The sequence below is a fragment of the Neophocaena asiaeorientalis genome, unplaced genomic scaffold (genome assembly GCF_003031525.2).
Source record: "Neophocaena asiaeorientalis asiaeorientalis breed wild unplaced genomic scaffold, Neophocaena_asiaeorientalis_V1.1 scaffold174, whole genome shotgun sequence".
NCBI classification, from domain to species: Eukaryota; Metazoa; Chordata; class Mammalia; order Artiodactyla; family Phocoenidae; genus Neophocaena; species Neophocaena asiaeorientalis.
This window is the reverse complement of record NW_020174922.1, coordinates 2,970,678-2,997,121: the sequence shown is the minus strand read 5'-3', so window position 1 is coordinate 2,997,121 and position 26,444 is coordinate 2,970,678. Positions and strand designations below refer to the sequence as shown.

Here is a 26,444-nt window from a genome sequence, read left to right as displayed (position 1 = left end):
CCTAAATGTAAAGCCAGACAGTATAAAACCTCTAGAGGAAAGCATAGGGAGAACACTTTGATATAAATCACAGCAAGATCTTTTTTGACCCACCTCCTAGAGAAATGGAAATAAAAACAAAAATAAACAAATGGGACTTAATGAAACTTAAAAGCTTTTGCACAGCAAAGAAACTGTAAAGAGAAAAAGACAACCCTCAGAATGGGAGAAAATATTTGCAAATGACTCAACTGACAAAGGATTAATCTGTGAAATATACAAGCAGCTCATGCAGCTTAATATCAAAAAAACAAATAATCCAATCCAAAAATGGGCTGCAGACTTAAATAGACATTTCTCCAAAGAAGATATAGAGATTGACAACAAACACATGAAAGGATGCTCAACATCACTAATCATCAGAGAAATGCAAATCAAAACTGCAATGAGGTATCACCTCACATCGGTCAGAATGGCCATCATCAAAAAATCTACAAGCAATAAATTCTGGAGAGGGTGTGGAGAAAAGGGAACCCTCTTGCACTGTTGGTGGGAATGTAAATTGATATGGCCACTATGGAGAACAGTATGGAGGATCTTTAAAAAATGAAAACTAGAAGTAGCATACGACCCAGTGATCCCACTACTGGGCATGTACCCTGAGAAAAACATAATTCAAAAGGAGTCATGTACCACAATGTTCATTGCAGCACTATTTACAATAACCAGGACATGGAGGCAACCTAAGTGTCCATCGACAGATGAATGGATAAACAAGATGTGGCACACATATACAATGGAATATTATTCAGCCGTAAAAAAGAAACGAAACTGAGTTATTTGTAGTGAGGTGGATGGACCTAGAATCTGTCATACCGAGTTAAGTAAGAAGGAGAAAAACAAATACCATGTGCTAACACATATATGTGGAATCTTAAAAAAGAATGGTTCTGGTGAACCTAGGGAATAAAGACTCAGATGTAGAGAATGGACTTGAGGACACGAGAAAGGGGAAGGGTAAGCTGGGATGAAGTGAGAGAGTGGCATGGACGTATATACACTACCAAATGTAAAATAGATAGCTAGTGGGAAGCTGCTGCATAGCACAGGGAGATCAGCTCGGTGCTTTGTGTCCACCTAGAGGGGTGGGATAGGGAGGGTGGGAGGGAGACACAAAAGGGAGGGGATATTGGGATGTATGTATATGTATAGCTGATTCACTTTGTTATACAGAAGAAACCAACACAACATCGTAAAGCAATTAAACTCCAATAAAGATGTTTTAAAAGTATAATTTCCAAAAATTAGAAATATGACTTTCATAAAGATATAAAGTGAACGTGTAGAAATTTTATTTAGCCTATCAGTGAGGAAAACAGTGAGGTGGTAAACTGATTCTCCGGGTATTTGTGGAACTGGGTATTTATAGGCTTAAAACAAAAACAGTGTTAGATTAAGATTGCTAGGCTACAGGTAAAACTGGATAGTGTTCCTACAGGGCTATAAAACTAATCATTGAGGTTTTCTCACCATTCCGAAATCTGCAAGCTAACATGCCATCTCACAGTATCTGGTTTCTAATCTCATAGTGAATAGAAACGTCTCAAACACAAGGAAGTTCTCCTAGAGAATTCAGGAATCCTTGGGAGGATTTGTGTAACAACATGCAGTATGACCTGCAGAGATATGCCGCCACCTCCTCACCCACCCACTCTCCACTTCTGCCCAACTGCCTTAGCTCCAAGTTTTGGATATGTTTTATTAACATTGAAAAAAATACTTTGGCGTTAAAGAAATCTGAGGGTGAATCTCACTTCCTTCACTTGCCAGCTGTATAATATTGGGCAGGTAGTTACCTGCGACTGGATTTGCTTGCTGCAAATTGGGAGGAGCTTTTGTAAAGTGCCTGACACATGACAGGCACTCGTTAAGTCTTAGTTCTTCTCTTTACCTTTCCTTTTTCTTAAGTGAAAAAAGTTTACCCTTTGTCCGGCCTTCAGAGACAAAGTTTTCTTCCCCTTGGTAAGTGGAATATTTATAAATGGAATGGAATATTTATAAATGGAGTATTTCCTGCCTTATCAATAAACAAAGGATGTCACGGTCATCTACGATTGCAGCCCTCCAACGTGAGCGGGTGAGCCCTGAGGAAACTCAGGGCTGAAAAGAATACCTGCCATCTAGCAGCCATCAGAATGAAGCCACTCCCTGCGGTGAGCCCTGAGGAAACTCAGGATGTGAAAATACAGGATACTGGCCACAGATATCTGAGGTGCATATCAAAGGAATGATTTCAGCGAGCCCAGACTCTTGCATCTTCCCATACATACAAAAGCGCTAAATTCTTTAACCTGAGATATCTGGTTTTCTTTAATTAACAATAATCTTTTGCCATTCGTTGCAAAACTCCTATATATCATGGCTCCTCCCCTCGCCTCCTTGGAGCAGTTTCTCAGTTATCTGAAATGCTGTCTCATGGGCTGCAGTCCTCATTTTGCCCCAAATCAAACTTAACTCGCCACTCTTACGTTGTGCATTTTTTAAAGTCAGTACCCTCTCTCCTTCCCTCCCTCCCTTTCCTTCCTTCCTTTCTTCCTTTCTTCCTTTCTCTCTCCCCCCTCTCCCTCCCTCCCTCCCTCTCTCCCTTCCTTCCTTCCTCCCTCTCACTCTCTCTTTTTCTCATCTTTAGTTTATTAGATTAATATCCTAGAACTCTGGTGGATTTTTTCCATTACTAAGAGAGGCATTCTCTTAAATTTTTATTATTCATCTAAGCGGGAAAAAATAGATTTTTTTACATTAAAAATTTAAAGATTAAAAATTAAAAGATTCTTTTTTAATTAAAAATTTCCACCAGCTTTATTGAGATGTAGTTAACCTATAAGATTGTGTTTCAGGTGTATAAATTGGCGATTTGATATATGCATATATTGTGAAATGATTACCATAGTAAGGTTAGTTAACACATCCGTCACCTCACAGTTATAATTTTTTGTGTGTGTGATGAGAACTTTGAAGATCTACCCTCTTAACTACTTTCAAATATGTAATGTAGTATTGTTAACTCTGGTTACCACGTTGTACAGAATGCTTTATTTACAGAACCCTCTGCATATGACAAAATGGAGAGATGTTCCTCAAGTGAAGATGATTTCTTACTGGATATAACTTAGTGTTTCTTGTTTTGAGGTGGGGATGGGGGTATTACTTGTTTAAGTGTAAATATTATCCTTGTCTCCTTTTAAAAGGAGAACTGGCTTTCCGAGTTATCCTTTCTGAAGCCCACTCAGTATCTCAGTGTCTGCTGTGAGCCCTGCTCTGGGTTGAGGTTTGTGAGGAAGGGGTTGGATGCACAGAAGCTCCGAGGAGCATGCTCTCTGCATTCCCCCTTCCTGGTACAGGTCAGCCCAGGTGGGGTTAACGGATGGCAGAGGGACCATGAGCTGGTGTCTGGCACAGGTAACAGGTCATCACTACCAGATCTGTATTCCTGGAGAGTATTCGTCTCTCCCCTTCTCCACAACCCCTCACATGTGGGACACTGAGCTGTGATTCAAAATGACAAAGTCTTCTGATATTGTTCCAATCACTAATTTCTGGAGAGTGAGGAGTAAGAAAGAATTGCCCTTGACTGTGCCTTCCTCACAGAGTATGGTATTAATATAGATCAATAGGTCAGGGATCCCACATTCTAAACTCACTTCTGCCACTACTTATAATGTTGTTTCTTCTTTTTCGTATTTACACATTTTTTTTTCCTTTCCTGCCTAAGTGCAGAATCAGTATGTTGTATACATTGTTCAGTATTAATGGTCACACGAGGGAAAAGCTCTGTAACCCTCTTTCCTCATTTCTGTGTCCTGTCTGTAAATGAGGTGATGTGATCAGTGCTCTGATGGTCCAGGCTCAGTTCATTCATTCATTAGGCAACATGTAGCTGTTGAGCAACAGCTCTGTGCCAAGCCCTGGTGGTTTCTCTGTAAACATGATAAATGAGAACCTGCCCTAGTGGAGATAGATTGTAACCAAGGAAACAAATAAGATGATTAGAGACTATGATAAGTATTATGAATGAAAGAAATCAGATGATGGGAAACTATAAGTAAGCTGCTATTAGTAATTTTAATTAGGGTTATCAGAGATGGTCTCTTTGAGGAGGTGGCTTTCTGAACTGCAAATATAAGGATGAGAATGAGTCAGTCATAGGAAGAGTTGAGTGAAGAACATTCTAGGAAAGAGAGACAATGCAGAGAGGTGTGGGATGAATTTGGCTTGTGCACGGACCAGAAAGACAGACCTTTGGCTGAAGTGGAGTGAGTCTGGTGGGTGGAGAGGTGCACAGAGGCTGGCAGGGTCATTAAGGGCTTTGTAGATCATGGGAAGGAATTTGGGTTTATTCTAAGTGCAATGGAAAGCTTTTAAAGAGGTCTAAAGCAGTGGAATGGTATGAGCTTATTAAAAGAAGGGAAAGGAAAGAATAACTACGGCTGTTGTGTGAAGAACTGAATGGCAGATGTCAGGCTTGGGAGTAGGGAGACCAGTGAGGTCCTGGTGCTTGGCTGTGGAGAAGGTGGTAGGGATGTGAGAGAAGGAGGCCTTGAAGATTTGACTAGGTTATGGTGGGTCCCAAATACCTGGATGAGGAGCTTGGATTTGATTTTTGCAGCCGTGAGGGAGCTTCGTGTGTGAGTGTGAGTTTGTGAGTGAGTGAGTGTATGTGTGTTTGTGTATGACTGTGAGTTTAGGGGTGAGACTGAGTGTATGAGCCAGTGTGTATGAGCGTGGGGTGCATGTGTGGATTTGTGAGCAGATGTGAGTGTGTGTGTTATGTGTGTATGTGTGTGTGTTTGGGTTTTTCTCCTGTTGCAGATTTTGAACAGGCCAGTGGCATGATGGAAAGGGCTGCCCTGTATGCTACAGATAAAGGCTGCTGACAGGGAGACTTGCTGGGTGGGTAGTGGAGTTAGACGTGACACGAAGGCCCAGACGTGCTAACGTGGCCAGCTATGGAGAAAGAGACGACTGAATTGGGCAGGTCCTGTTCTTTATTTTATTCTGCTTCTGGGTTGGATGAGACTGAGGAGTGAAGACCCCACTGAAGGAGTCACATTCTCTTCAGATTCGCCCAGTCTGATTGCTGGCTGAGTAGCTTACTCGTCTTATTAGTGACAAAGCCAACCCTAAATTAAACCTCACTTAAATTCATGTGTTGGTTTCTCTGAAAAGAATTCCATTAGTAAGAGTTAAGTGGAATGGTTCTGCTGCAGCCCACCCAAACGGTCCCCACTCTGCCTTGAGAGGTGCGCGCGCACACACACACACGCACGCAGGGAGTACACGCACACACACGGGGAGCACACACACATGCACACACATTGGGAGTACACACACACGGTGTGTACACACACACACATGGGGAGTACACACACACGGGGAGTACACAATACGGGGAGTACACACACGGGCGGTACACACACACGGGGAGTACACACACACACACGGGGAGCACACACACATGCACACACATTGGGAGTACACACACACGGTGTGTACACACACACACATGGGGAGTACACACACACGGGGAGTACACAATACGGGGAGTACACACACGGGGGGTACACACACATGGGAGTACACAACACGGGGAGTATACACACACACACGGGGAGTACACACACACATGGGGAGTACACACGGGGAGTACACACACACACGGGGAGTACACACACACACACACACACACACATTCTCTTTTATATTTAAATTTCTTGATTCTTGAGAAACTCATTGTGTTTTTTGTTCCCCCCCAGGATATCTTTGAAGATGCCTTGGAAACCCTCTCTGTGTAAGTAGTAACATAATAAAAAAGTATGTAGTAGAGAAAAATTGACGGTTTTCTTATAAGAAATGTAAATATTTCTTCTCATTTTTTTGAATTTTTTGAGTGTAGTGGCTATTGTTGGAAAAATTCACTTCTCCGTAATTTAACAGTTAGGATGTGATTAAGCTTAAGAAAGGATCTGTCTAAAGTTACTATCAAATATGTTTTTGAGTCTTATTTCTTGTAACCTTAATTAAACTAAAATGAAAGAAAAAATGTTTTCCAACAAATTAAATTTTATTTGTTTATAGCTAACCCTTTTACATCTTGCCCATATTTATTTACATGGTTAGCCTCATATTGTAGATTTTTGCTTTTGGTTTGCCCTTAGTTTTATTATAAGCATTTCCTATAAGCCTACATAATTTTTGTAATGATTTTAAATGACATCATATTAGATCAAATGGAACATCGCAATTTACTTATTCATTTCTCCTTTGTTAGACATTTAGTTTTTCACTGGTTTAAAAACTTAAAACTAAGTAGTGAACATTTTAATGTGTATAGCTTTATCATATTTTTGAATATCTCCAAAAGGTTAACTTCACCCATGTAGAATCATTGGATTAAAAGGGATGAATATTTTTATTCTTAATGTGATATTTCTCAAGTTGCCTTTCTGTGTTAGTTAGCTCAGGCTGCCATAATAAAATACCATAGACTGGGTGGCTTAAACAACAGAGATTTATTTTCTCACGGTTCTGGAGTCAGAGATCAGGGTGCCAGTGTGGTCAGGTTCTGGTGAGAGCTCTCTTCCTGATTTACAGATGGTCACCTTCTCGTTGTGTCTTCACATGGCAGAGGGAGAGAGAGCAAGAGAGCAAGATTTCTGGGGTCTCCTCCTATAAGGGCATTAGTCATGAGGGCGCCCCTTTCAGGACCTGATCTAAACCTGATTATCTCCCAAAGTCCTCATCTCCAAATACCATCACACTGGGGATCAGGGCTTCAACATGTGAAACTTGGGGGGGACGCTATTCAGTCCACAGCACTTTGAAAAGAGTTTCACCAGTTTGCACGGCTGTGAACAACATATAAGTGAAGTGGTTTAAAATGTAGCATTATCATCCCTAGGTATTATTTGAACCATTTTGCTGCTTAAATGATACCTAATTGTTTTGTCTTAACATTTTTTTCTGGGAGTTCCCTAGTGGCCTGGTGGTTAGGATTCTAGGCTTTCATTGATGTGGCCTGGGTTCAATCCCTGGTCAGGGAACTGAGATCCTATAAGCCATGTGGTGCACACAACCCCCCAATTTTTTTTCTTATAATCATTGTTTAGTCCATTGCATTTCCTTTTGTATGAATTCTAGTCTTCTTTTGCCTATTTAACTTTTTTCTCAATGTTTCTTTTACATACTTATGAACTTTAAAATATATATACACCTTCATATTTTGTCCTATATGCTACAGATACTTTCCCTTAATTGCTATTTTTATGTTAGAGTTGCAAATTTTTATATTGTCCAAAAGTTTTAGTGTTTATGTCATTGAATGTGTATGTGAATAAAAAACTTAATTGTGATTAGGATTTTAAAAAATAAGCTTTCTACTGTGCAATAGTTTCGGATTTACAGAATTATTATGAAGATAGTATGGAGAGTCCTCTATATCCCACACTTGTTTTCGCTATGATTAATTTCTTACATTAGAATGATATATTTGTCACAATTAATAATCTAATACAGTTACATTGTTATAACTAAAGTCCATACTTGATTCAGATTTCTTTAGTTTTTATGGAGTATCCTTTTTCTGTCCCAGGATCCCATTCAGGACACCACAGTACAATCATTCGTCCTGTCTCCTTAGGCTATGCTTGATTGTGACAGTTTCTCAGAGTTTCCTTGGTTTTGAGTACTGCTCATTTGTTTTGTGGAATGTCCCTCAGCTGGGATTTGTCTGGGTTTTTTTCCTCACGATTAGACTGAGGTCATGTGTTTTTGGGAGGAAGATCACAGACCTAAAGTATCATTCTCATCACATTATATCAAAGATACATGTTATCAACCTGGTTTACTCCTGTTGATGCTAAACTTCGTCACTTGGCTTGAGATAGTGTTTGTCAGATCTTGCCACTGTAAAGTTTTACTCTTTTCCCCCCCCTTCCCTTTTCATACTGTACTCTTTGAAAGATAATCTACTTGTGTAATTTTAAAAATGACTTTAAAGGTGAGTGCATTATTTGCCACCCAGAAATCTTACTCAGCTGTGTAAGTAAGCTGTCCCTCCAGGCTTGGGAGCAGTGATCTTCTGTGTATCCTCTCCTTTCTTATGGATGCAAAATGAGTTGTAGAATTTTGTTGTGGCTTCTCCGCTCTGAGCGTTGGCAGGAATTGAGCTTGGGCGGCCTGGTAGACTGAAGTCGAGGAGGTAGAAAAGGATCTGACTGTGGGGCGGTGACTGGAATTCACCAGTGGAAGCGCTGCTGTTCCCAGTGAGAAGCTAGAACACTCGACACACACCAGAGAGGGGTTCAGGTCTTGGAGATGAAGACAGGTCAGACTGATGTAATTGACATGACCGATGGGTGGCACACATTAAAATTTGTGTTTCTTTGAGCTTTCAGTGGCTGCATTAGAGTGGCAGTGGCTTTACCTTTGGGTCTGAAAGGCATTGTCAGCAATTTCTAACACCTATTAGTTTTTATTTTATTTATTTATTTTACAGCAGGTTCTTATTAGTTATCTATTTTATACATATTAGTGTATATATGTCAATCCCAATCGACACCTATTAGTTAAAAAAAAATCAAATTATAGGGAAACAAAAACCTTCTGAACTTGACTTGCGATTTCTGGTTTTCCAAGTAAGGAGCTTGAAGTTGCCACTTTGTCCTAACAACAAGTAAAGAGGTAAACAGACTTGGAAATTCTACAACTCATTTTGCATCCATAAGAAAGGAGAGGATACACAGAAGATCACTGCTCCCAAGCCTGGAGGGACAGAAAGGCAAATACAGGGAGTCATGGTGTACAGAGTTGAAGCCAGGGCAGGGGTGGGAAAACGTCACCTGTGATCGATGAATTGCTGGGGGCTCAGTGTGAATAACTCTGGGAGTTGAGAACCATAAGGAGACCCACTCATATGGAGCCCCTCCACCCACAATGTGAAATTTGCCTCCAGAAGCTGTACCAGATTTATACAGTAAATAGAGGAGAAAAATCCCTTTGGGCTTCCAGCAGGGTGAGAAGAAAAAGAACCATTCTGAAATACATCAGAGTTTACTGTTCTTAACAAGGCCTGCCCTCAGGGGAGAGTAGTTAACCAGAACTTAACTGACCCTGGGGAGCTCTAGCCCACTCTGGCCATCCTGTCCCATCTAAGAGAGAAGAAAAACTGAGAAACACTTGAGAAGTTCCCAGTCCAGAGGCACAGGCTCCCTAAAAGACTGAGACTGCATCACAGGTCGATAGAATGCTTCCCCTCCGCCACGCCTCACCACCACATGACCACAGGCCTATTTATAACAGTTCCTTTTATCATGTACATCATGTTTAACTATCAAGAAAGATTACAAGGCAGACCAGTAGGCAAAAAACACAGGTTGAAGAGACAGAGTAAGCGTCAGAACCAGACGTGGCAGGGATGTGGGAATTTAAAAGAACTATGGTTAATATGCAATGGGCTCTATGGAAGAAGTAGAGAGACTGTAGGAATAGATGGGTAATGTAAGCAGAAAGATGGAAACCATAAGAAAGAACCAAAAAGAAATGCTAGAGATCAAAACACTCTAACAGAAATGAAAAATGCCTCTGATGGACTTATTAGACTGGACATGGCTGAGGAAAGACTCTGAGCTAGAGGCTGTAGAAATAGAATCCCGAATAGAGTGGAATAGGATCCTCAAAAACTGAAAAGCAAAGAGAACAAAGAGTGAATAAAACAGAACAGAATATCCAAGGACTGTGGGGCAACTACAGTAGGTGTAACGTATGCATAATCGGAACATCAGAAGGAGAAGAAAGAAAAGAACAGAAGAAATATTTGAAACAATAATGTCTGAGAATTTCCACAATTAATGTTAGACACCAAACCACAGATCCAGGAAGCTCAGAGAACACCAAATAGGATGATTGTCAAAAAATGACCTCTAGGTACATTATTTGTAAACTGCAGAGAATCAAAGATAAAGAAAAAATCTTGAAAGAAAAAATACACCTTACCTATAGAGGAGCAAAGATAAGTATTACATCCAGCTTCTTCTCAGAGACCAGGCAAGCAGAAGACAGTAGAGTGAAATGTTTGTGTTGAGAGAATAAAACCATCCACTTAGAATTCTGTACTCTCTGAAATTATCTTCAAAAGTAAAGGAGAAATAAAGACTTTCTCAGGTGAACAAAAACTGAAGCAATTTGTTGCCCATAGATCTGCCTTGTAAGAAATATTAGAAGAAATTCTATAGAGAGAGGAAAAATAAATATGGGTCAGAACCTGAGATCTACTTAAGGAAAAGAAGAACATCAAAGAAGGAATAAGTCAAAGTAAAATAAAACATTTTTTCATATTCTTAATTGATCTAACAGATAACAGTTTGTTGAAAATGATACCAACAGTGTATTTGGTTATATATGCTTATGTTTATATCTTATGTATATATACATGCTTATTTATGCTTACATATAAGTGAGATGAATGACAACAATGATACAGGGATGGGAGGGAGGAATTAGGATTATTTTGTTATTATAAGGTACTCATACTACCTTTGAAATGGTATAGTGTACTTTAATGTAGACTTGGATTAGTTGTAAATCTGTACTGCAAACTCTAGGGCAACCACCAATAAAAAGTAAAAACAGAAGTAAAGCTGATGTGCTAAGAAAGGAGAGAAAATAGAGCATATAAAATGCTCAATTAAAACAATATAAGGCAGAAAAAGAGTAGAAGACAAGAATAGGAACAAAGAACAAGGGCAACAAATAAAAAACAGTAATGAATATGGTAGATATTAATCCAACTATATCAATATTCACTTTGAATGTCAGTGGTGTAAATTTACCAATTAAAAGACATTGTCAGAGTAGATCAAAAAACATGGTCCAACTGTATGTTGTCTACAAGAAACCCACTTTAAATAAGACACATAAAGAGTAAAAGTAAATGGACAGAGAAAAATATACCATGCTAACACTAATCAGAAGAAAGCAGGAGTAGCTATACTAATTTTGGACAGAGCAGACTTCAAAGTAAGGAAAGTTATCGGGGATAAAGAAAGGCATTACATAATTGACAGAGGGGCCAGTTCTCCAAGAAAACATAACAGTTCTTAATGTGTAGGTACCTGACAACAGAGCATCACAAACTATATACAAGGAGAAATAGATGATTTTGTTACCGTAGTTGGTGACTTCACCTGCCTTCTCTCAGAAATAGATCCAGCCGGGAGAAAATCAGTAAGGTCATAGCTGAACTAAAAAAAAGAAAATCCTGAACTTAACCCAACTGAAGTTAATTTAGATCCCTATCTCATGCCAACCCTAAAATTGCTAGCCCAGTATTCCAACGCCATTTGCTAAGTCTGTGAGTAAAAGAAAATTTATGTTTGATGCCTACTTTATCAAATAATACACTCATTAAAATAATAATGCTGTGTTTCTGGACTTTCTGTTTTTTTTCCTTTGACCTATATGTCTGTGTTTGCACAAAAACTGCTCTATTTATCTGCTTTAGATGTTTCGATTTTAGTATGACTCGTTCTCAGAAGAGTAGCATCCAAAAGTGACCCATGTGATCGAGATGTTTTTGATTCATGACTATCAGAAACCCGTTGTGAACTCTTAAAATGTGGAATTCTTGGAGGCTTTGTATGTCTTAGCGTCTTTTATCCTACTGTCAACCATATTACAGTTTTCTTCTCATCTTGAAAACAATAGTTTTTTAATGCTATCTAACTTTCTTGTTATCTAACATTTTCTTTTCCATTCATTGCCTCTTTCAGCCTGTCTTCAGCTGCATTTATCTGCTGTTGCCAGCATTTTTTTTACTTCCAAATTTAACTTCCCTGTCCTGCTCAGTTTACCAAACCCAAAGGTTTACCCATTCTAGAACTTGCCTTATTCTTTTAGTTTTCTGATGTACATTATTTCTTGCGACACCTAAGACTGTTTCTTAAACAGTTTTGTGTTTCCTTTTCAATGTTGCCAAAATGTCCCTGGTACTTGCTTCTCTCACCTTAGTTGTAGCAACACATAATAGTAATGCTTTACCTAACTGAGAACCTTACCTCTTTGAAATAGAGCCCAAAGCTGGAAAGGGTAGCCAAAGTAGGTATTAGAGCCCATGCTCTAAAAATCTTGCCCTTTACTTGTAGTAGAGGATTCCATCCAGAGTCTATTTACAATGAATGTAAGTAGACTTATGCTTTTTGGCATAATTTTGCCAGAGTTCTAAGAGGTATGGTGAGAGGATGGTTTTATTTTTAAATTTTTTATATCTTTATTGGAGTATAATTGCTTTACAATGTTGTGTTAGTTTCTGCTGTACAACAAAGTGAATTAGCTATACGTATACATATATCCCCATATCCCCTCCCTCTTGAGCCTCCCTCCCACCCTCCCTATCCCATCCCTCTAGGTGGTCACAAAGCACTGAGCTGATCTCCCTGTGCTATGCAGCAGCTTCCCACTAGCCATCCATTTTACATTTGGTAGAGTATATATGTCAATGCTACTCTCTCACTTCATCCCAGCTTCCCCTTCCCGAGGAGGTGGTTTTAGAAGCCAGTTTGTTGATAGTAGCAAAAAATGGCAGGGAAAGAAGAAAGTAAATATGACATACAGTCATAGAACTCCAAAGCACAGCAGTGTGGTTTTACCTAGCTTAGGTGCACACAACAAAATGTACCTTTCTGGTGAGTCAAGCCCTTGGACTTGACAGGTGAACTTGAGCACCAGTCTCAGTTGCCATTTACTGCCTGGGAGATCTGGGACAGTTTCTTTCTTTCTCTTTTTTAAAAAAAATTTTTTTGGGGCTGCTTTTGGGTCTTCATTGCTGTGCGCGGGCTTTCTCTAGTTGCGGCGAGCGGGGGCTACTCTTTGTTGCAGTGCGCGGGCTTCTTGTTGCGGTGGCTTCTCTTGTTGCAGAGCACGGGCTCTAGGCATGCGGGCTTCAGTAGTTGCAGCACGCAGGCTCAGTAGTTGCAGCATGTGGGCCCTAGAGCGCGTGGGCTTCAGTAGCTGTGGTGCGTGGGCTCAGCAGTTGTGGTGTGCAGGCTCTAGGGTGCATGGGCTTCAGTAGTTGTGGCATGCAGGATCAGTAGTTGTGGTTCGTGGGCTCTAGAGCGCAGGCTCAGTAGTTGTGGCACACGGGCTTAGTTGCTCCACATCATGTTGGATCTTCCCAGACCAGGTATCGAACCCGTGTCCCCTGCATTGGCAGGAGGATTGTTTTTTTTTTTTAATTTTTTAATTTATTTTTTATTTTTTTAACATCTTTATTGGAGTATAATTGCTTTACAATGGTGTGTTACTTTCTGCTGTATAACAAAGTGAATCAGCTATATGCATACATATATCCCCATATCCCCTCCCTCTTGCGTCTCCCTCCCACCCTCCCTATCTCACCCCTCTAGGTGCTTGAAAAGCATCTTCCCACTAGCTATCTGTTTTACATTTGGTAGTGCATATATGTCCATGCCACTCTCGCACTTTGTCCCAGCTTACCCTTCCCCCTCCCCGTGTCCTCAAGTCCATTTTCTACGTCTGCATCTTTATTCCTGTCCATCAGGAGGATTGTTAACCACTGTGCCACCAGGGAAGTCCCTCTGGGACAGTTTCTAAGTCTCAGTTGCTTCATCCTCTCACAGATTTATTGGGAAGATAAAATGAAATTTAATTTAAATGTGATAATGGGTATAAACACGTAGTAGGTGCTCAGTAAATATCGGTCGTATACTACTCCCCCACCTTGGATGCTGTTAATCTCCACTGAGAAAGGCATGTTCATATTGCTGTCTCTGAGACATTGGAAAAAGTTTAAATTATATCTAGTATATTCTATTTAAGAGGGTAGAGACTTGTGTCACATATGTTAAGAAAATTCCAAAATGACTAAAATTGTTTTCAAACAGCATTTGAAAGTTAGTAGGATGTGCTTCATTCACAGGGAAAGCTCTCTTGGATGTTTGTTTCTCTTTATTCCATAACATAGAGTGTGATGTTACTGTACTATGTCTCCTGTATTACTGACCCTTTCTGAAATTAAAAATATTACTGAAGTAATCTGTTATTCAAGATTTTTCTTTTAAGATATTATGTATGTTTTCTCTCTGATTACAAGTATATGTTAATTGTAAAAAAAAATTCTTCAGTTGTTTTTTATGTGAACTTTTATTTTGTCCTAATTTCAGCGTTTGCCAAAATTTCTTTCTCGTTCCCTCTTATTAAATTTACGATGCCACGACATTCCTCTTGTGATACATTAGCTGCTGAAATCAATAGAGTTCTTTTTCCATATGCTGATTGAACGGCATATTTTGGTTTTATATTTTGGTTTTATGTGCAGGTAGCAACGCTTCCACCTCTCTGTAGCAGGATGTGGTCCTCTTGCCAACCTGGTGATTAATTTCTTCCTGTGAATACTTTCTCCTGAATTTCTAATGAAAAGATGCAAGTGAACAGATGAGGGAGACCTTAAAGTATTTCCACAAAAGAAAATTATCTCCTACTCTCCTTTTCTGCTTAATGAATTCACCACCACAGATGTAGGTTTTCCTAGTTCTGGATCTTTGTGGTAACAATTGCGTTATTTTAAGTGATTAACTATTTGGGGAAGTTGCTAGATTTACAAGCTGGTAGATCGTACAAACATCTCTAACATTTAGAACTGGAGGGAAAATTAGAGATTTTTTTTTTTTTACACAGACCTCTCACTGTTGTGGCCCCTTCCGGACGCGCAGCCTCAGCGGCCATGGCTCACGGGCCCAGCCGCTCCGCGGCACATGGGATCTTCCCAGACCGGGGCACGAACCCGTGTCCCCTGCATCGGCAGGTGGACTCTCAACCACTGCGCCACCAGGGAAGCCCAGAGATTTTTTTTTTTTATAAAACAGTTAGTGGGACATTGAACATGTCCTTTCTAAAAATTAAAAAATTGTTTATGAAGTTTCTGACTCGTTTAGCATAGGAGGTAATCTCTCAGGGAGGAACCGTACATTAGACCCATCTCATGGCCTATAGAAATTTGCTAGAAGATTAGCTCTGCCTTAGTCCCTGGCTCCCTGATTTAACACTTCCATACTGGTATGTGCTTCTTGGTGCTCTGATGACTGGGTATCCTTCTTGCCCACTGTTTGTACACAACTACCATATCTGAAAATGTAGTGGTGGGTATGAAGTCTGTTCGTGAATTAAGTGATATGACATGTGAAGAATAAATAAAATGTTCCAGGGTTTCCAAAGAGCTGTTCCTGGCTGGGAGATCGGAGTGGCTGGCATTGGTTTTGGGTTTTGAGAGATACCAGGGTTACTTGGGACACCTGTGGGCACAAGAGATTTTGGGTCACCATGGATTCCTGGCTTCCACTTAATGAGAAGAGTAGACTAACTGCTTGGAATCAAGTGAATTGGTAGTGTTTTCAATTAACCTCTTTCTCATCAAAACCACAGTGGGCCATGGCACAAAAATCTAATTAACTGGGGGGCCTGGTCGGGTACTACTTAATCAAGATTTTCTTTTTATGATAGTTTAGAGAAGTCAGAGGAGACATCAAATTTATGTGCAAAGACTGTTAGAGCAGATTCAGGTTTAATATGTTTTCAGCAGTGATCTCTTAATATTCCATAGTACCTTATTAAAAATTTTGAATTTATCCTTATATAGAAATTCATAGGTGTTTAATCAAGTCCTGAGGCAATGGGATGTGTGTGTTCACGTACAGGAACTACGGTGAATTTGTTCTTACGTCTAGAAGTTGAAAGAGGCAGACGTTTTTAGTCAGGCGATAAGAAGCTTACAGTAGAATTAAAAATATTTTGTAGTGTAGCTTTTCTCATGGATTTCGTCCTTCTTCACACCTTCTCTTTTGAACTACAAACTGTAGATTAGAATGAGGTAAAGCTTTTAAGGCAACTCCGCCCCCGCCCCCCATCAGTTTAGATCAGTTAATTATGGTGCAATAATTTTGTCTGTTTTAAGGTTATCTAGGGTAATATTCGGTGAATGACAGTTGAAAAGTATCTAGTTAATATTTTTCTTCATAGTAGTTAAATTATAACTGGTAACTACAGGCAGAGTTAGATTAATTTTCATATTTATGTGATCTTTTCCTTGACCCAGCTTCTCTGTCTAGGTAATCCAAATGTTGCTCAGGTCTGGAGGGGCACCTCTCTGCCCCAACCTCAACCTGATTTTTCTTAACCAGGTTGGCATTTAATTATTTCATTGGATCTAAGATGCTGCTGACATTGTATATACCACTGAGGAAGGAGAAAAACACAATGGAGAATTTTACAGATGACTTTGCCTAAGGGAAGGGAAAAATAAAACTGTCATGCAGGAAGACACAGTAAGGAAATGTGTGTATTTCAATCTTGGTACTAGGTAGGGAGGGGAAAAAAACTTCTCTTGAGATTCTCTGCCCTGGGAACTTTAAAAAAATAGCTCTATCATATTATGAATTTATATCCCATAAAATCCCTGTTTTAAATTTACAATTCATTGGAGTTTATTATCTTTACAGAATTGTACAACCATCATTACAATCTCATTTTAAAAAATTGGTCACCCAAAAAAGAAACCCTGCACCCCTTTACAGTCATTCTCCTTTCCCACTCCTACTCCTAGGCAACCACTAATCTAATTTCTGCTTCTAGATTTGTCTGTATAGACATTTCATAAAAATAGGATTATTCAATATATGTTCTTTTGTGTCTGGCTTTTGAGGTTTATCCATGTTGTGGTATGTGTCAGTATTTCATTCTTTTTTAGGGCTGAATAATACTCAGCTGTGTGGATATACCACATTTTGTTTATCCCTTCATAAGTTGAGGGACAATCAGGTTTTTTCCAGTTTTTGACTGTTGTGAATAATGCTGCTATAAACAACGGTGCACAGTTCTTTGTGTGGACACATGTTTGTAATTCTCTGGCATATATACCTAGGAGTGGAACTGATGGGCTGTATGGGAATCCTGTGTTTAACTTTTTAGCACTCTTAGAATTTCAGTCACAAGCTGGTTTGTGGTCTGAATATTAGGTACCAGTGTGGCCCAAACAGCTTCAAGCAGGTAATTTAATTTTCAGTGGATCAGCTTGGTTTTGCCTTCAGGTAACTGGCAGAAGCAAGTGTGGATCCTTTCCCTAAGAATTTAACTTTGATCTAGGGCAATCAAAGTTGCTCTTGATTTTAAGATACATCTGGGTTTTGGGAATATTACATGATGAAAAATCTGTGTTACAGAGTCCATGGAATACAGTGAATGGAAATAAATTTCGCTAAGAAGCCCAGAGTGAGCAGCATCCCAAGCGTCTTTTCCCTGTATTGAATTGCTTTTCTGTGTATTTTCTTTTGTACTGTTAGGTCTTCTTTAATGGTCAGCTATTGTATTGGAACCTTCCACAATAAGTAGTTCTTTATACAAGCTTATGGGGAGGGGGAGGGAGCGTATGCACATTTTAAGTTAAAGTATGTATATTCTATGAATGCTTCCTTTCACTCTAAGGAGGAGTGACAGTATTTCCTAAGCTCAAAGGAAAGCTTCTTAGTGACCCTTTGGTCCAGTTGTCTCATTTGACCAAGGAGGCCCAGGGGAGGTGGAAGACTTGGTGGTGTTGGTGGCAAAATGAATGGAAAATGACTCGTAAACCCTTATGGACAGGGCCTTTGTCATTGTGGTTCCCTTTTCTGCAGGCTCAGGAGCCTCTCTGACCATCACTCAACCCCAGGTAGCAACACCCAAGTTGTGCCTGCAAGTCAGAGAAGCCCTGCTCGCAGTACTGACTTCCTTACCTCCTCGAAGAGTGGCCTGGGCATGACTACTACTCTGTCCGGGACTACCTTAACAGTTGTAATGGGAAATAGGTCCAATCCTTACCTATTTGATCACTCACTTGGATATTTCACAAATGCCTTAATTAAAAAAAATAATAAAATAAATTATTTATTTATTTTGGCTGAACTGGGTTATAGTTGTGGCATGAGGGATCTTTGTTGCGGCACGCATGCGGGACCTAGTTCCCTGACCAGGGATCGAATCCAGGCCCCTGCATTGGGAGCGTGGAGTCTTACCCACTGGACCACCAGGGAAGTCCCCGCCCCCAAATGCCTTAATTTCTGTGTTTCAAAGTGAACTCTTGGTGGCCGCCTCCCTCATCCCTCCGAAACCTTTTCCTCTCCCAGGCTTCTCCATCTTTGTAAATGTCTCCACCCACTTGCTCAAGCCAGGTGCCTGGTGGACATCTTTGATTCCTTCCCTTTTCTTTAACTTCCCTACTACCAAGTCTGATGATTTCTACCTCCCATCTGTTTACTTCTGTCTCTCTCCTCTCTATTACATTAGCTCGAGGTACTGTCAGGTTTTGCCTGGATTACTTTAAGAGCCCCCAATGTGTTTTCGTGCTTCCTTTGTTCTCTATTCTTCCACCCTCCCAACTGCATCCTACTTGTTCTCCACACAACAGCCGAAGTTACCTTATTTTAAAATTTTAATATGAAAAATTTCAAACATATATAAAAAGTAAAGAGGATAGTAAACTGAGCTCTTGTATACTCACCACTTACCTTCAACAGCTGTTAACTCAAGGCCGATCGTTTTTCATCTATAACCCACCCCAAGGTTATTTGGAATCATATCCTAGACAGTATAATTTATTTCTACCTCTAAATATTTCAGTATGTGCTTCCTGAAAACAAAGATGTGCTCTTATAGGTAATTACCGTTCAGATAACAAGGCCGGGAAATTGCACTGAAACAGAACTATTATCTAATCTATAAGCCTTTTATGGCATCACTGTATCTGTATTTTAGTATGCGTATAAAAGATAGGCCTCTTTTTAAAAACATCATAAGGCTGTTGTCACACCTAAAAAAATTAACAACATTCATCAAATATCCTGTCAGTGTTCAAATTTCCCAGTTGTCTCATAATTTATTAACAACAGGTTTGTTTGATTCAGGACAGAGTGATCCTTTTAGAAATTCAGTTGGATGATGTCACTGTCTTGCTTAGAATCTGTGCATGAGTTTGCATGTCTCTGAGGATGAAGACTCCAATCTACCTCAGCCCGCAAGGCTTGAGGTCAAGGTCAGGTCCCCACATACTGCTTCCACTCACCCTCATTCTCTGCCCTCAGCCAGAAGCCTCTTCCAGCGTTTTGACTGAGCTAGACCTTTGCTGCCCTAGATTTGTGCATCTGGCCTCTCTGACCAGAGCAACTTCCTTCCACTCCTCCCAGAGCTTCTTCCTGGTCATCCTCAGCTCTCAGGTGCTATGTCCTTCCACTTTGCTTAATGACTCCACCTGAATAGGTTACTCCTTCCTCGTTCCTCTATCTTGGCATCCTGTTTGTTCCTCTCATACCCTTTCTTATTTTGTAGTTATTTTTTACTTGTTTTTTGACCGTCTGTTCCTTTGGACTCTTGAAGTTCCAGGAGGATGGGACTGTTCTCTTCTTTTTTTTTGCGGTGCGCGGGCCTCTCACTGTTGTGGCCTCTCCCGTTGCAGAGCGCAGGCTCCGGACGCGCAGGCTCAGCGGCCATGGCTCACGGGCCCAGCCGCTCCGCGGCATGTGGGATCTTCCCGCACCGGGGCACGAACCCATGTCCCCTGCATCGGCAGGCGGACTCTCAACCACTGCGCCACCAGGGAAGCCCCGGGACTGTTCTCTTCTGCTCATCGTGGTGCACCCTGTACCCAAGCACGATGCTTGGCATATAGTAGATGCTCAATATGTATTTGTCGAATTAATAAATTTGTTGAATTAATGTACTAATCGGAAACTATAGATGAATATTAAAAGTAAACTGCAAGGATTTGCAGTGCATTAAAAAAAATCCAGCCATCATTTACTGAGAACTTAGCAAGTATAGGGCACAATGATATTGCTGTGATTGTTCAAAGGGAGAGTGAGTTAAAGGATGTTTTGGGATGTATTTTTTTCTTCTTCTTTTTAATGATGACAGCTGGTTGTGTTAATCAACCCGTACATACATAATTAGGTAATGTCCAATTGTTTGGGCGTACTAAGCACTGTGCAGATTGTCAGTGACTCCTTTGCCTTTATTCACCTCTGGGCTGACTCACTTTCCATCTGAAGTTTATGTAAATGAGCTGTCATACTCTTAGGGGTTGTAGTGAGCTTCACTACCTTTTGTTAACTTTCTACCATTTTTTATCTGCCTTGTTTTCTGATATGTTTATCCATCTGGATAAAAATAGCAACCTGAAATGAGTAATAAAACACCACAAAAGCAGATACTTGGGAGCTTTGCCTTTTGAAATGTGTCAAACTTCTCCATTGGCTATGTTTTGAAAATTAATCAGTATCTCTGGTTCTCCCTTTCTCCCCTTCTTCCTACCTTTCCCCTTTGTGTCATCATGCTTGTAGAACATTGTAGCTAGAACTCCTCAGAGACGAAGTGATGTTTGTATTAGGTACATTATTTATAAATAATGTATAGTTCAGTATCATGTATCATACACATTTAATAGTCTGAAGACTTAGCCACTAACAAATTTAAAGGACTCTGAAATTGCTTAACACTGAAGAGGTATTTGGAGATTTATACGTGATTTTTATTTTTGTGTAATTTCTGTGTTATTTATTTTATGTTTATTGTCCAGAGTGAAAGTATTCAAGCCAGCAAGGAGTATTTTTTTTATTACCTGTGAGCAGAATGATCTCAAAATGTGTTAAAGCTCCATGTAGCTCTGATAAAGTAGCATGTTTAAAGGTATAGGCATAGTTTTGGTCTCCCCTGTAGGCAATGCAATTATAAGCTTTTAATTTCTATTTGTTTTATCAGCAAAGAATGTTTTCTGTAGGGCACCTTGACTTTGCTTTTATGCAAACTTCAAAGCGAGCAGCATAGTCTTTTCAAAATCACTCTGGTTCCATGGTCACATCACCTTGTGCCTTTTGTGTCACATACCCTGCTGCTTCCCTCTTATAAGGATACTTGTGATTGCATTTAGGGCCCAAACCAAATAATCTAGGATAATCTTCCCATTTTAAGATTATTAACTTAATTACACTTGCAAGCCTCTTTTCTCATATAAGGTAACATTCATAGGTTCCAGGGGTTGAGACTTGGATATTTTTGGGGCCATTAGTTAGCCTAACCACAGGTAAAAATAACGTGCATGGTGGATACATATACAGTTTTAATTTCCTTTGTTTCCAGTTCTCTGTAAGGACTTTATTATTTTAAAATCAGGAGATATCAGAGTACATTACCTGATACTTTTATAATCAGATTAAATTGTGAGCCACATCACAGAAACAGTCCAGTTCTAATATGTGTAAGAGCCCTTAAGGCAAGACAAGAAAGTTGTCAAGTCACTGACCATCTCTAAGCCTACTTTATTTTTTTGAGTTTCATCAAAATCTATTCAAATATTCTTTATCTAATATTAATTTTAAATTGCAGTTTCCATCTACAATGGAGTGACATTATATGTATATTTCATTCACTTCACTAATTTAACTTTTGTGCATTTAACCCATTTGACCGAAAACGTCACAGAACTTGACTTTCCCTTATTTAGTGTTTTTAAAAAGTCAGTAAGATATAAAATCCAATTCTAACTTGGGAGCATCAGACTGCTCTTACATTTTCCTTAAAACAAAAGAGGTAATTCATTTTATTCCTCATTTAACCCTCTTTGATAGTGGTGAATCCCTGGATCAGGTGAAAAATCATTAAAAGGCCCTGTGGATTTTATAAATCCAGGCCATTTGTATTATTCTTGCTTGCTTCCCTAGGATAATCAAACAGTGATGGATTAGAATTAGGCTGCAGCAGAGATTGGGGAAAAAAAAAAAATCTCCCAGCATCCCTTCCTGCAGGAGCATCAGCTTCGGCAGTGAGTGTAGCTGCCACTTTAACTGACATGTCTTAAATTCTGCCCTGGGAAGCTCTGGGATGCTGTCAGCTGCCGGGCAACTTCTTTTCTTAAGCTCAGTAAATGAGAGTCTCACCGGAGACCAAGAAATAAAACAGAAATTGAGGATTTTTTTGCCTTTTAAATTGAGGATTGTCTCTTTTCATTGGCTTTTAAAAAATCTGGTAGAAGAGAGGGCATCTTCACAGTGGGGCTATATTAATTCCTTCAAAGTTACAGCTGCTCTAAACCTGTGAGTATGTTGCATTTATTTAGCTGTTCCTGGGGGTCTGATTGCAGCATTCTCTTTGGACCTGTGAGGATTTAATTTAAGGAAAGCTATGCTGATTAAAAAAATTGGAGTGAAATTTCACTGGAGACCTGCAGTTTTTGTTAATTGACATTGACTTCATTAAAGCCTTCATGTCAAGCCTGCCAGGGCTCCCCCCGCCCCCCATATCTCTTTTTCTTAAGTTCCTGAGACTGAGTGCTGAAATTGGAGAAAATAGTGAATCTTGCTGAGAAGGATTCAGTCTTCCCGGGATGCTATGGCAGGTTTACTGCTGCTGCAAGGTGTGCATGGGGCTGCAGAACAATGGAAGGATGATGACGGCTCACTTTGTATTCACTGTGTTTGTCTTATGTCCTTTGTTGGCGTCGTTATGGCGTTTTGTTTTGTTAGGGTGATTAAAACCTTAAAAATTAAGTACCGTGGCGTGCTGGCAGAATAACATCAGTAGTCATAGACTTCACCGCTGTCTGTGCTGTGTCGGGTTCAGCCAGTCTCTTTGTAGCAGATCACAGTAAATGGGAGTTACCCAAGAGTGACCTTTGCATGACTACCCTTTTCAAATTGTGCATTTGAGTCGGTGCCATTTTTTTTCTGGTGACGCAGACCCTTTAGTCTAAACATCTGTCCTTAGTCATTGTGTCCCCTTCGGAATACAGTGGTTGGAGGCTAGAACTGTATCCTTGCTGAATTTTTATTGAATCAGTTTTGAACCTTTTGTAAAGAGCGAGGTTAAATTTTGCTTCCCTTGATAACCCCCATATGTTCTTGATTGGTCTTTGTTACATGAAAATCTTATTATTTTAGTGATCTGATTCAGATCATTTGGTTCCTGATCTCATTCCTTTATCTTAAAATCACATTAGCTAAAGCAATTTCTAAAAGTTAAGTTCAGAGATCAGTAATCAAAATACTTTTAAATACCAACTGTTAACAGTTGTCTTTGTAGATGCAGAATATATTATGTGAGTTTTTTTGGGTGTTAGTATTTTGATTGATTTCCTGCGGCATAAAAAATAAATCAAGGATTTTAAAAAAAGAAACTCTCTACCACCCAGAGATCAAACATCTGCTGTTTTTATTTTTAAACATTTTGTCATTCCTAAATGCAGCAACTTTGAATTCAATGAGGAAAGAGTCCTAAAAATAGGAAATTCTGCCTTACCTAGACTGGTAAAGAACTTATATTAATTCATTCCTTTCATTCATTCATTAACAAATGAATGTTTACATTTGTCACAAAGCTCTTGCCAGGCTTTGGGGACATGATGCTGAACAAGATATTATATCTGCCCTCGTGGAGCAGATACTATTAGCAGGTGAGGGGAACATTCAGAAACTACCTAATTATTTCATTATATGTGTTGTAATTTTTCAGCTGTAAACGTATTGGTACTTTGTAGCCAAATATTTATATTAAAGACATACAAATACTTGCAAATAATTCTGCCCCAGATCTTCTGGAGCCACAGATCCTTGGTATGCTTGACCTGGAAAGAGATTTTGAAAATAATTGAATTAGTTCAACAAACGTGAGATAGGCACTCTATTTAAAGTGCTGGTTTTTAGATCAGTAAATAAGGAATAAGCCCTGCTTTGGAGGAGGTCATAGTCTAGTCTACTGAGAGAGGGAGGGAAATTGGTTATGTTAGTATATTCTAGTATGTTACTCAGTAAATACTGAGTGTGTGCTGTAATGTTGGGCACTGCCATAGGCACTGTGCTGGGCACTGGGGGTGGGTTGGAGAGTAAGACAGAGATACCGTGCCCTCTGGAAGCTCTTAGGGGCCGTGGCAGAGAAGTGATAGGATGCCATGAGAATACACATGAGGGGGAAGGGGCCTCAGTACCATTTACTGATCATCTGCGGTGGGCCAGCCATTAATTGGTACTCTCTGTGTGCATCAATCTTCCCTTCAATCCTATAAACTAGTTACTATCTCTGCCGTAACAAGCAAGTAAATGGAGATGCAGAGAGGTTAAGTAATTTGCTGAAGGTCACACAGGAAGTGAGTGGAGGAATTAGAACTCCATCCCAGATGTGACTTGACTTCACATCTCTGCCCCTTCCAGTGGTCCCCAAACCTGGCTGCTTATTAGAGTTATCTGAGCTCTGGAGGGAGAACTGTGTTTATTACAGGCGTCCCTGAGGACTATTGGCAGTGAGATTTAGGGACCATTCTTAGACTACCCCCTCAATTTACAGATTGGGGAGAGCGAAGATAGAGATCATACAGTAGTTAAAATGGGGCCAGTAGCTAGATTTCCTAGTCACCATTCACTCCATTGCAGTATCTGGAAAGATATAGACTAAGAAATCAAAACCAGAATCAAGAGCAAACAACAGACCCAAACCAACCAACCAAATTAACAAAACAAAACAAAATAAAACAAAAACAAGATAGTAGCAATAAGAACCTGAACCTGTAAAGTGTTTGTCTGGTCTTGGCTCTGAAGAACCAAGATTCAGAGGTCTCCCTGTGCTACCAGATGGTTACTACTTGAGAGTGAACTAGGTAGGACTTTTTTTTTTTTTTTTAAGAAAACAGAGCAGATATCTTGGCTTATTAATATTCATTCAGGCACTTCAGTTTATTCAAGAAACTGTTATTGGGATGTAATGGGATAAACTCTGTAGTATGGAGGAGGTCAGCGTTCTGTGGGAACAAAGATGAGGGATGACCAACCTACACCTGGGTGATGGCAGGAGTTCAGAGAGATGCTGACCTTGTAGGGCTTTCTGGAGGAGGAGATGTCTGAATTGAGGCTGACATTGCTAGATACTAGTGGCAATCAGGTGTAGCAGCAGAGTTTAGTAGGGCAAAGACCCTGAGATGTGAGAGACCATTGTAAGAGGAAAGCTTTCTCCTCTGTCCTCTTAGGTTCATGCTTGGGGCCCTGCAAATTAAATGGATAAAAGACAGATTAGCAAGGGAAGAGAAAAACAAGTTTAATTGCATACGTACATACGAAAGTTTACAAAGAAATGTGCCTCAAGGAGGTGGTTAGAATTGGGGGCTTATTTACCATCTAAACAAAGAATGATGAAGTGTGGAGAAGAAGCTAAATAAAAGAGTTTGGGGGGCTTCTTGATGAGGGTAAGTTATGGGAAGATGATTAGAAAATGTATGTTAGAGAAGAATTGTTTAGTAAGTTTTTTATACAGCTAAGAGTCCTTTCAGGTGGTAAGAGTTATCTTTGGACTAGTTTTCTTCCCGGTGTGGGAGAGGGAGACATCATTGCAAAAGGAAATTGATACCCTGATTTTAGATAGAAAGGAGGAGAGCAGAGATCTAATTGCCTTCACCTCAAAATAATCTTTACGTGAAAATGATATATTTTGGGGTGACATACTCTGATCCCCTTCACCATGGTCTCTTCAGGGTTTGCCAAGAAGCTTGAGAGGCCTGCAGTTCTCGTGAGGATAGTCTGGTTAGAGAAAGACAGGTACCAAGGGTACCTTGCCAAGAAACTGTGGCAAGGGCCATGATGAGCCACTGAAGTGTCACTAAAGTATGAGTGGTGAAGTCGTCTCACTTCTGACTCTTAAGACTCTGGCCAGTTATTTATAATTTAGGGCTTAAATAGGCTTTGATGGCTTAGGTAGAGAATTTAACATACTTGTGTGCATATACATATGAATGTACATAGAGATATATGCATGTGTATATATATATACACACACACACACACAACGCATGCATAGAGATATATATTGGTATAGATATATATCAATCGTTGTTTTTATGGAAAATACGTTTTGATTTCCAACCCAGTACATCATAAACAAATTTATAAGATTATAACCCACTTGTGACTTTGTATGGTTTTTAATCTCCCATATTTTGCATCAAATCTCTCATTTGATTAGCAGAAATCTCTGAGGCCTGTCATGAGATAAGGGGTTTTGAGGCTCTGTGTGGTTTCCTGAACAAAGCAGTGAGGGAGGTTTAGCAGCTTTTTGCTGTGTCATCGTTTTCATATCTTAGTGAGAACAAATGGATTAGATTCTTTTTAAAATGTCTTCTGCGTCAGGTCTGGTACCCACGGAAAGTCTGTCTTTGTATCTTAAATAACAACCGTGTTAATTGATCTCCCCTTTTACAGAGAAGGAAAACAAGGTGGGAAAATGTTAAATCAGTTGTCCAAAGTTATTCAAAGTGCTGACTGTGACTCCATGGTGCTAAAAGTTGGCCGATCTGTGCTCCTACAGGCTGTTGTATTGTGTCTCTTAGCCATGGGTTGATT

The 26,444-nt window shown here is 39.8% G+C and overlaps 1 protein-coding gene across 1 annotated transcript in view; it reads left to right on the top strand.

Moving 5' to 3' along the window:
• The window catches only part of TTC39B (tetratricopeptide repeat domain 39B), a 132,182-nt gene that overhangs the window by 31,421 nt on the left and 74,317 nt on the right, over positions 1–26,444 (top strand). The window contains exon 2 of the mRNA XM_024760467.1: positions 5,793–5,827. Coding sequence (XP_024616235.1) covers positions 5,793–5,827 — 35 coding nt within the window. The remainder of the gene's footprint in view (positions 1–5,792; positions 5,828–26,444) is intronic.